Raw genomic sequence first — 11885 nt, forward strand, 5'->3', positions numbered from 1 at the left:
GCCGTAGGTCCCTTGATTACAATTTGGAGTTTTTGGAGACTTTTTTCAGCATCTTGAGGTCTACTCCCAGGGTGAAATTCCTTCCTAGGGCAGCCAGACCCGAGCATGTTGGCGGTTATTTTGAATGTCCTCCACTTCTAGATTATTATTACTTGATATTAAATGATGCAATTTAAATTCAGAGGTATTTGCAGTTCATTTATTATAAAAGCTGTGAAAACCAAGACTGTTCTAGGAAAAAATACTTTCCCAACCTTTCAGCCGCTATTCCACAGCTCACGGGTTGGAAACCACAGCTGTTGAACCACGTCTTTACTACAACTCTTGTGTTTTTGCTGCCACACAGTGTCTCTCTGTCAACAGTGAGGTGCATCCTGCTCATCCCAGCGTGCACCCACCTTCCGTCTCAAACCTTGTTGCATTCCACAGTTTGGGGGGGAGTTTCCAACCTGTATCTGGCTCATTGTGTACCGTGATGGAATGACGGTGGATGTAAACAAGGATGTTTTGAAGCAGATGCGCTGTCAGAGGCTCATTTGAGTCTCTGTCTGTGCTGAGGTCTCATCTGTTGATGTCGGCTCAGCTACGGCCCCTTTATTCATCCGTCTCCAGGAACCTTACACCGGCGAACACTCCGAGGATCACAAAACATCACTGGAGAGCATTTCACCACGGCGCCTTTGTCAAAAAGGTCTTTCCAGGCTGCAGCAGTGATAGACTGAGATGTAGCAGGAGTGTTAGGGCAGAATGAAGCAATTCAGACAGAGACAGGAGGAGAGGAGACAGGGAGTAAAGGAAAAAGACAGAGACGAGACAGAGAGGGCAGAAAGGGGGGAGAGAAAAGGCGAGACAGGCGAAGGCGGGGGAGGAACTGGGAAAAGCTCTCACTGACAGCAATGGGGCCTCTTAACAATCCAGGAATATTGTCTGAAATCAATCTGTCATCATGGAGCTGTTGAGCCTGTCATTATAGTGTGCTACTCGCCCTTTCACAGTGACAATTTGTTCAGTGCTCACCAGTCCACCTCATTCCTGCGCCGCACAGAGGTCACAGCCCTCGATCCATTTGTCTGCCAGGCTGTCTGTTAAACTACTGTCCACACTGAGCTGTACAGTCTTTTAATCTAGATGACCAGCAGAGGAGGAGCCAGCTGATGGACAGAACAGAGGCGCTGCTGGAACCCAGCTATCCAATAGCTGGAAAAAAACAGTTTGCAGCCAAGCAAATAACTCTACCAGTCTGCATGACAGCGCACTCAGCCGAAAAGAAGTCACATACAGCCCAACGAACTGGATACATCCTCTGAGATCCACCAAATCTTCTGGCAGTACAACATGCATGACTGAAAATAAACGAAAAAATTGGAGCAAATTGAACAAATACTCATTTATAAAAAACTGTATAAATAGAGCAGCACACTGATCTGCACTGCGCTGGGTCTACATGCAGACTGGGTGCGTGTAATTCCAAACTGTCCAAAGTCTGGCTCCTGTGGATGAGGAAATCCTATCAGTTTCAGAGCATCATGCAAAGTTTCAGTCTGCTATTTCAGTAGCTCCGCTGTAAAATATGACACATTATACGACTAAATTATTTTTCCTTCCATACCTCTCTTCATTTGAAATGGGAAACATATTTTTCCACTCAGTTATTGTATAAAATGAGAAATGAACAGAAAGGGGTAGGAGATTTCTCACAAACATTGACCTCAAAAGCCTTGCATATAAAACTTCATGAGAGCCGCAGTAAAAGCAGTTTATTTCTTCACTTTTGATGATTTGCCACTCATCAAATGTTTCACACAAACAGTACTAAATGTTGCTTCAATGTATGAAAGTCCAAAAAGCAGAGAGAACATGTAAAAAATGTTAATATATGGATGTCTAATATTGTATTTACCTCAGGAAGATAATTTAGTTGGGCTTAAACAACAAAGACTAAATTAACATTGTTTCACTCATTAAATAAAAGGAAAACACTAGGATAAGAACAAGCTGTTTCCATCTTTGGCTGAAATAACCTCATTGAGATCCTTCCTGAAGCCATCTACCATCTCCAACATCAATCTAAGAAAGGTTTGCCGCATCCTCACTTTTAGCTGTGAGAAGTTTCTTCCATGTACAGCCCGTTTCAAGTCATCCACAGCACCTCTGATCTGTTCCAGGACTTTGCATTTCTTAATTCTCAGCCAGTTTTAGTGGATTCACTGGTATATTTTGGTCATTGTTTTGTTGCAGGGCCCAGTTCATTTTACCAGGTGGTCTTTTATTTTCCTCGAGTACCCTTTACAACCGGTAGAGTTCAGTATTTAATTCTATGATGGTGAGCTGGCCTCATTCTCCAGCATTACAGTATCCCCAAACCATGACACGTCCACCTCCATGCTTTACAGTTCTTTTCCTGGAATGCTGTTTTTGGTTTACAAAACATTAATCTATCCAAAGAACATTATTCCTGGTGTATCTGAGCTGAGTGAGGTCATAGCTGCAAACTCCACTGTGACAGCATGAACAACCCAAAGCAAACCTGTTTTCTGACAAGCAGGCAACCACACCAGAAACTTACTGCCCAGATCAACGGGAACAATGGTGAACTTTCCAAAGTCACCAAAGAGAATCCTTAACGAGAAACAAAATGGAAGTGAAAGAGCCACGGGGCCGTGTGGAGTCTCAGAGGATCCAGTTGGAGGTAAACTGAAAGGGGAGGGTTACAGGGAGAGGGTCAGGGATGAGGTGGTGGGGGTCATGCTGAAGGCTGCAGAGGCCTCATTCAGAGCTCGTTATCCCCTGGCTCGACTTTCTTCAAGTCCAGCCAGCCATCGCTATTGCCACCACCATAACTTTCAATCAACCTTTTAACTGCCAAACAGAAAGGCCAGTTGGTGTGTGTGTGTGTGTGTGTGTGTGTGTGTGTTTCTGTCTTGGCATCACAGTGAGAACCATTTTCCCGATTTCACCATCAAATTGAGGACCGTTTGTACCAAAGTGAGGACATTTTGCTGGTCCTCACGACCTATTTTGCTAACGGTTAGGTTTAGGACTAAGGTGTGAATTGACTTTAGGTTAAGGTTAGGGTTAGGTATGCACTGGTAATGGTTAGGTTTAGGGTTATTGTCAGGGTTAGGGCATAGAAAGGGTTGAAAATGACTGAAAATCAATGGAAGTCAATGGGAGTCAACACATGGTCCTCACTACATATAGCAAAACAAGAGTGCGTGTGTGTGTGTGTGTGTGTGTGTGTGTGAGGGTTTTATCAAGGCTGAGGAGAAGGCAACAGAAAAAGAAAAGAGACAAAACTTTCATAATCCTGTGAAAAAGCGAGGTGCCACTGTCTGCTAGCGCTCGGTGGCGTCTCTGAATACCAAACAGACAGAAAACAATGAGGGTTTTGATGGAGCACAGACAAACAGAGACAGAAACCTCACCCTCAACCGATAACCAACAAGTCCATCCAGGCCGCCTGATTGGAGTTCTGATAAGTTTGCATCTACAGTGTGACTTCAGCAGGCTGTGGCAGGTTTAGCTTATACAGCAAAACAGGGCAGGAGGAGCTGCTGCAGCTTAAATTAGGCTTTATTCACCAAGATAACAATACCAAGAGCTGAACCTGTCTGAACCTGTTCAGTCCGAGCAACAGCCAGGGTCATTATCACATGAAGAAGGCACAGACATTCAACTTTTATGTTTTTATAATAATAATATTATAAAGTCAAAACCAACAGGAGAAGTCGACACTGGTGGAGCGATTTATAAGCTATGTTTAACCAAAATAATATACATAATCTGTATTGTAATCTATCAAGAATCTAACAAATTTGTGACGTTCCCATGAAGCAATTATTATCAGGCATTTAAGCAAACAACACGATTCTGTATGTTCCTCAAATTAATATTAATTTTCCATTTATCAAATTAATTACATGTAATGAAGTATTATATTTCTTATTAATCACAATAAGGTCTCATTCCTGGCAATTAAATTAAGAAAAACACAGCATGAAGACAGTAACATTAAAATACTACTGCTACAGGGTACAAATGGAGGTTTCTGAAAAAGAAAAAAGAACATTCTCAATGTTATCTAAGACGGTTAAGGATTTAACTTTTATCAAAAGTTTGCTGTTCTCTCAGGAGTTTATAAAACATGCCTTAATGGTCTAGAATGCTGACTTCTAATACCACACAATTAGAAGAGAAAAAGAGGAAGGAATTTAAGGTTTCCAAACCGTTTTCGATCCATCATCTTCTCACACCAGAACAGCCACTATAAATCAGAACAGAAAGCGCCTACGTTGTGGTCTGGAATCCTGCACTTGGCTCACTCTGAGAACCAACCTGGACTTCAAACCTGTTTCTTAGCTCAGCTGAAAGGTAAATCTTGGCATATAAGTTGTGGTTACAGCCTAAAGTCCTCAGACTGGAAGGCAGTTGGTTCTGGCTCAGTTCCCTGAACCTCCTGAGAGTTGGATACAAAGAGAAAAACACTACTGGAGAACTTCACTTATTGACTTTGAGCATGGATGAGGTCTGCTCAACCTTTCAGGAGCTTTTCACATCAGCATAGGATATTAGGCTGCTGTGGTAAACCTTATAGTCCAGCAAGGATATTTTCAAGGGTCTTGAATAAGGTCAGACCTGGTGTGGTAACTACACGGGGCTGAAGTGACAAGTTAAATAAAATAAATCTGCAAGAACAGATTTTGCAGCTGTAGAGATCATTTGGTGTAACACTACTCTGTTAGTAAAAACAGTTTGTCGTTCAAATATAAAGGTAAAACATTGATGGTATTATAAGGAGGGACATTTTATTTCTGTCACCCTCAAGGGACAATTCACTTCTCTTTCTGTCATTCTCCAACCATGCATTTTACTACAACATCACTGATAAATACCAATCAGTGGAGATAAAGCTTCCTCCTGTGCATCGAGCCCATAATAACAAAGGTGTCTGGGTTTCTGCAGCACATGCCCTTAGCATACGCAAACTCGTGATCTGAATCATAAGTCAGATAGCTTAAATTTACAGGAATAGCTGAAACGTTTGTCCTGCAAATGAATGGATAGGAACAGCAGTTGGAATCGGGTCATTCCACAGTAACTGAGTGAACAGCTGTGGAGGAGGTCGGAATGAGTGGGTGGGAAGGGTCTCCACGACTCGGCTCCCTGACAGAAAGGAAAAACCGAGTGGGACAAAATGGGAGCAATGAGACAAAAACACATCCCACTATGGGTCTGACATATTATTGTAAGGGCACTTGTAAGGTCCAACAAGGAAGCCCCCTCCCTGGAGTGGGGCCTCGTATCATCAGACGCTCTTTAACACCAAGCAGCTGTCAATTAACCACAATCTGGAATTCATGCATCTGCTAAATGGAGCAAGTCAGGCTTGAGAAAGGCTCAAAGTCAATTATCATCTGAATGGTAATGGCTCTGAAGCCTCTGCAGCACTTTGTCTGAGCTGCTCTGTGGCGTTTGTGGAGGTTAGCGGGAGCAAAAAGGAATTTTATTTAACAGAACGCAAATCCAGTCAGCCAGGCAGGAAGAGCGTGTGTGGTCTGAAAACACGCCCAGAGCCCACTGCCCAAACAAGCTAATGACCTACACACAAACACACCCACACACACATACATGCTTGGGATTATGTCTAAATATGTAGATCTGAGCGTTATCACACAGCTGAGAGTAATAACTGCAGGAAGCAGCAACATGTTGAGATTCCACATGAATGTTAATTGAAGAGCTCGTTAAACTTTCTGAATGAGGCGAGAGAGCAGCTCTCAGGGACTTTATGACCTAGCTAAAGCAAACACACAGACTGACCTCCATTACGACTACTGATCACAGCTACAGCCCTTTCCTTTCTGTCCCCTCGGGGGGGTGATGTCTGACACATTCCTCGCTCCAAATGTTTACGCCGCACTGACAGGGTCAGCACTGTGTGCTGATAGAGGGTTACATGGACTGTTGCAGTTGTGTGAACGTTATTTCCTTGGCAGAAACAGAAGGATCGGAGCGTGAGGGATGTTGTTTCCACCTGGTCAGGAGGAGAGGGAGCTGGAGCGGGAGCCTGCTGAGGTTTCCTTAATTGGGTATCTCATTCTTTCGACTTTTCTCAAGTTAATTTCAGCATGCTTAATAAAACATGCATATGCATGTAGATGCATGAAAACAGAGCTTGTTCTCTCACGATAGTTGTTCTCACGCAAACTCCCCCTCCTCTATGTCTGCTAATAGATGGTAAATACGAAGATCAAGAGTTGTTTAAAATTAATTACTGCTGCTCTGTCCAGCACACACAATAATCCAGCCATTGTTCTCTGCAAACGTGCTCAGGCTCTGTAAATATGGCGCTGAGGAGGGCTGAGAGAGGGTGGGTAGGAGTAAAGGTCAGTCAAGCCTTGTTTTAACAACAGCACATTCACCTAACCCACTTCCTCTGGCTTAACACGGGTAATAAACCAAAGGAAACACAGCAAAGAACAGGAGAAGAGATTGAGATGTGTTGTAGAAAGGAGGCAGGAGAGTTCGCTAGAAGGTATAGAGATATCAGAATCAGAGACTGATGTACTGAACAGAACCAAACAGAACTAAAGGAGAATATCTGCTCTATGCTGCAGAAAAAAAATCGCTTTTTATATTTAATGGTCAGAACAGCATCGCTCCACTGTCGTATTCCTCCGAAGCCATTTAAAAAATAAAAGGTCTTCTGGGCTTATTGTTGCAGTGAAACAGCCTCATTATGCTGAAAGGAAATGGAAAACTGCGAGCGGGCCAAATAGCGCTGAGATTTTAGAGCGCCTGGCACTATGTTTATCTCCTTGTACCTGATTGTTGGATGATGTAACTGCCTATAAAATGTAAACTTTCCGCAAACGCGTTTAAGGGCTCCAGCTCTCACAAAACCAACCAGAAACAGAAGATGCCGATTGTTTTGTGAGTGATTCATTAGTTAGCTCGTCCTGGTGAAAAACAGGCTGTCTCCACACGTCCAATCAGCTGCATTCTGGCTTGTATTTTGTTGTGATGAAGAAAAGAGACAAACAGCAAATGAAACAAAGACAATAAATAAATAAAAGGTGTTAGCAAGTCTGCTGATGTTCAGGGCTATTGTTCTACATGTAAATCCTCAGTTTTTGGTGGTTTAGGTGCTCCAAATATGTTAATTTTGATAATTATTAAGATAATAACAATTATGAGGATAATTACACATTAATAATGAAAAATAAAACGTGCTAGCAAATCCAATATTGTTCGGAAGTCTCCATTATTTTAGCTGGTTTGGGTTTTGCTTTTCAAAGATTTCTTTGGTGGCAAAAAAGGGTACAGGGACACAACAGCATAACAATGAGATTAAATATATATCTATTATTATAATTAGGATTATAACAATTATTTAATATTAATAATAAACACTGAAAGAATAGCTAAAAAGAATAATCAAGATAATTATTAATTTTAACAACTTATTATTTTTATTAGTATTATTATTAGGCTGTGTGGTGGCGCATTAGTTAGCAAGAAGGTCCTGGGGTCAAATTAGGGCCTGGGCTCTTTCTGCGTGTTCTCTCCATGCATGGGCGCGCCCCCTCCAGGTAGTCTGGCCTTCTCCTAAAGTTCATGTTAGGTTAATTGGTCTCTCTAAACTAGCTGTAGGAGTGTTTGCATCCATGCATAGGCTTGCGCTGGACTGCCAGCCTGTCCAAGCTGTACCCCGTCTTTCACCCAGTGACTGCTGGAGACAGGCACCAGTCCCCCCACGATCCTACACAGATAAGTAGGAATTATTGTTATTAAATAAATACATAAATTAGTGTTAACCAACTGATTAAGTGTATTATTTAAAAAGTGCTGATTATTTTATTTGGTATGGGTTTTTTTGTTTTTGTAAATAAATAGTGTTTTGGTGGTGTAGGTGCCCACAAGGACACGTTCCAAGCGCAGACCCTTCACCATCCCAGAGAAGCAGCACCACCGGTACTGCATGCCGACCCGATTCTTTTACTATTCTAAATATATGTTTAGGCTGCAGTGGAGCCCAGCGGTCCCTGAGACTGTCACCAGATTTCTGGTTCTGCTGGGACACATCACTGGCCACCTTCTCCAGCTGCATGGAGGGGGTGGGGGTGGGGGTGTTTGAGTGGCCAATCCCAGAGCTGCAGCAGTAAAAAGGGAGAGGGCCCCAGTGTGTGTGCCGGGACTCCCTGTGGTATGAGGGCAGGGCTCCTGTGTCAGATGTCTCCTGATGACTGACGGCAACAGGCCTGAATCCTGCCGTCTCCTAGGGTACTCAGTCCAATACGTTCAGATAGCAGCAGGAAAACGACGTTTTGGGTGTTTTTATGGTCTCACACACAGGATGTTCTTCATGATTCCACTCAGGTCGTCAAAGACGCTCTCATACACTGTTAGATTTTTATAGCGACAGTTTTACAGCTTCCCCTGCCTCTCCTTCACTATAAAATTTGTAGTCCAGCTGCTGCTGTGGGACTGTAACACAGGACTCTCTGTATCCTCGACTCTGCTGGAAGAACTGTCATATTTTTATGGTTTATAACTTATCATGTGCTAACCACATCTATGCCTGGTGTGCATCTGTTTCAGCCTCTGCAGCCACTTCCAGAAAACAGCAGGCTGTACTAAACCAGCACCATCCGCTGTCTCACCAGCTTTTCTGACATATGTTCATCTGTAAACATGGAAAATTGTCGGTGTAATCTGATTTAGGGTTGTTTACTTTTGATTTAGTCCTCCCGTGAAGGCCCGGCTGCCAGGCTGTGAATGAGGCATTGTCTGCAGATCCACAGATCTAATCTCTGCCTCTAAAGTGCTGCCAGCCTCCGTTCCTACCATGTCCAACACATGCAGGTACTGCACCTATGAGACACATCTTCAGCTCCCATCTATGCTGAGCAAGAGGATAAACACTAAGGCCACTGGGAAGAATGCATCTGGCTTTTAGATTTCCCCTCATCAGAAGTGCAGTTTCAGCTTTGATTCTGGGAGGGGTTAGTCGCTGGTGATGTTGGAAGAAATCACAGAAACCGCTTAATGAACTCCTGAATAGTTTATTCTCACAAAACAAACTGTTTGACAGTGGCTCCATATACTAGTTGGACCAGGGTTTCCCGGACTGCTCAGTGTTTGAGAGTAAAGCCTGATGTGAAGCAGCCATCGCAGAGCTGGACTCTGTTCTTTCACCCGGGAAGCTGATGGATGGTGTTTGCTTAGTTACGCTGCAGTTAAACTCAGGACAGGGCCAGATCGGCCCCCTCTCCCTCCGTCCATGTTGACTTTGGGCTCCACTTAGAAATTTATTTTTCTATTGATTTTCTTTTCAAGTTTGAACTTTTTCCGTCCCTGGCTGCTCAAGGAGAGAGCACAAGCGAGACTTTCTTCACACTGACAGGAAACCAGTCAGTGAAGGTGGTTAATGACAAGGTCTGAACGTGGCGTTTCCTTCTATGATTACAACATAGTTTTAAAACAAACAGAACATTTGTGAATCGGCCCTCACCTCTCACACAGTCAGTCAGTAACACAGCCTCCAAGATGAGCAGCACAATCTTCAGGATGTCCATACTGTCCAAACACAGATTCATAGTCCCTAAATCAGGAAAACACAGAGAGAGCTCTGATTTAAAATAAGATCAGGGATATTTTAACAAGTTTTGAGAATAATAGGATTAGAAAAGCACTATTAGCTTTAATAAAATGATTATCTGTTGTTTATTACGAATGATGGTGACTACCAGCATGCATAAACATGTCCATGTCAATAATGCGCACTAACTTGATTACTTCTGCCTTTGACCCCTTGATCACAAAAACAGTCCAAATTAACCATAACTTCAGCAGTTTTCATTATAACGCTCAAATTCAAAGCAAGTCATAAACATTAAAGCAATGCATGAACATTTTAAGTGTCTCCTGTAACTTCATGGAGTTTTCATGTATTTCAATTTTTATCAAACTATAAGATACCTTGTTAGTGAGTGTAAGAGGTCAGCCTCCTGACAGAAACTCTTTCAGCTGAACTTCGTGTCGAGTCCATTAAAACGGACAGCGGTCAAATGTATTCTAACAGCGCAGGATGACTGTCTCCGGCGGTTTAACAACAGGACTGTCAGGTTGTAGGAAAACAGCGAGAAAACACTTCAAACACAGCCTGAACCAGCGCGATAGTCCGTTCCGCTGCACAGTCCTCACTTCTCCTGGACAGACTGACTTTTCTGGAGCTCAGAGAGCCAACACTGGTTGACCCGCCCACGGTTGCAGCGGTGGGCCAATCACAGCCCAAAGAATGCCACACAGCTTCAGCGGCAGACCAACCACAGCTTGCAGTCCCTACCAACGTACGTGAACGTCAGCGCCATATTGGGAGTGGCATTTTCGTTGAACACATGCAAAAAGCATCATTGGGGCCTGCCATAGCATTGCAGGAAGGCAGTGCATTGCACCTCTAAACCGGTCTCTTTATTTATTTATTTTTCTTCCGTCAAAATTAATGCGGCCCGAACCGCTGCGTGCACCCCCACAATATATACATCAAAACGACCGGCTCGGTCCCGTGAGGTGTGCTATTACTTTTATTGGCGTTTCGAGTTACCATGGCGACGTAATTAACGAAAAACCGGGCCCAAAAAACCCATAGAAATGAATGGAGTCAGGGGCGAAGGAATCCTCAAAATTCACTGTTTTTGAGGCTTTGCTGTATCGCCATAATTTCACCTAGAAACACAGTTTGACTTTCAGTTTGTAGGAAAATCCGCCGGCTCTTCAGAAGTGAAAACGGTTTGTTGATAACTGCTACGGTTTCTCTAAAATTAGACTCCAAGCGACACAAAGTTTGCCAGAAAATCACACTCTTAACAGTGGAGATGGCAGTTACTAGAGTGTAAAAAGAGGGGATTTTTTTCAGGAAAAATGAGTTTCAACAGGCACTCACGGCCACAGATTTCGCTCTACAGCCACAATTTTCGGTCAGATTGTAGGGCCAGGCCTCTGCTTTCACACAATAATTTCAAAATTGTTCTAAGTCTCATAGATTTTTGTCAAAACACCCTCGATCGCCAAGAGTCAGTAGATTTCTGTAGGCCTTCTCCCATGTATTTTCAATGAGAGCTTGACCTGTAATCCATGAGTGACACCATTTATTTCCATAATCCTATTTTATACTGTGAATGACATAGAGCTATGAAAATCTCCATGATTGGGGACGAGGGATAGCTGTCGCCCACGGTTTACAAAAATTTCAAATACCATGTACGGATTCCGAGATATTAGACTTTGTTCGGGAGCATGTTCAGGAATTTTTGCCTTTTTCTCCATTTTCCCTCTCTTTTCACCCAGTGTTGTGTCTTTATTATTATATTTTCACTAATAAAGGATGAATATTGATGTTCCCCTGTCCGTTCTGATAAAAACGGTCCAAGAATGACATCGATCGCCCCTACGGTTTCCGAGTTATGGCCAGTCGTTCGGGAGCATGCGCCTCCATGTTATAAAGCCTAGACCAGGGGAGACACAGAGTGAGGTGCTGCGTGAGTGAGAAACAGCAGGTGTCACGTTACACTGACGCTCTTTGCTGATTGGCTGATTCATTCCTCACTGTTCTATTTATAGCTCTGTGTATCTCCTACTGTATATGTCTGGATGGGATTCTGTCTTTCTTTCTGCCTCTCTGTGTCTCACACTGGGACACACACCCACACACACACACGCACACACACACACACACACACACACACACACACACACACACACACACACACACACACACACCCACACACACACAGACACACGCACACACACACACACACACACACACACACACACACACACACACCCACACACACACACGCACACACACACACACACACACACAG

General features: G+C 43.3%; 1 protein-coding gene across 1 annotated transcript in view; it reads right to left on the reverse strand.

Annotated features, from left to right (window-relative positions):
* Positions 1-10234, reverse strand: part of LOC124855958 (fibroblast growth factor receptor-like 1) — a 35131-nt gene extending 24897 nt beyond the window's left edge. Inside the window, exons 1-2 of the mRNA XM_047346114.1 lie at positions 9982-10234; positions 9515-9604 (exon numbers count right to left, since the gene is read on the reverse strand). Of these exons, the coding sequence (XP_047202070.1) occupies positions 9515-9599 (85 nt within the window). The 5' untranslated portion in view covers positions 9600-9604; positions 9982-10234. The remainder of the gene's footprint in view (positions 1-9514; positions 9605-9981) is intronic.
* Between the last annotated feature and the right edge of the window lie 1651 nt (positions 10235-11885).

This window comes from Girardinichthys multiradiatus, chromosome 19, assembly GCF_021462225.1.
Source record: "Girardinichthys multiradiatus isolate DD_20200921_A chromosome 19, DD_fGirMul_XY1, whole genome shotgun sequence".
Taxonomy (NCBI): Eukaryota; Metazoa; Chordata; class Actinopteri; order Cyprinodontiformes; family Goodeidae; genus Girardinichthys; species Girardinichthys multiradiatus.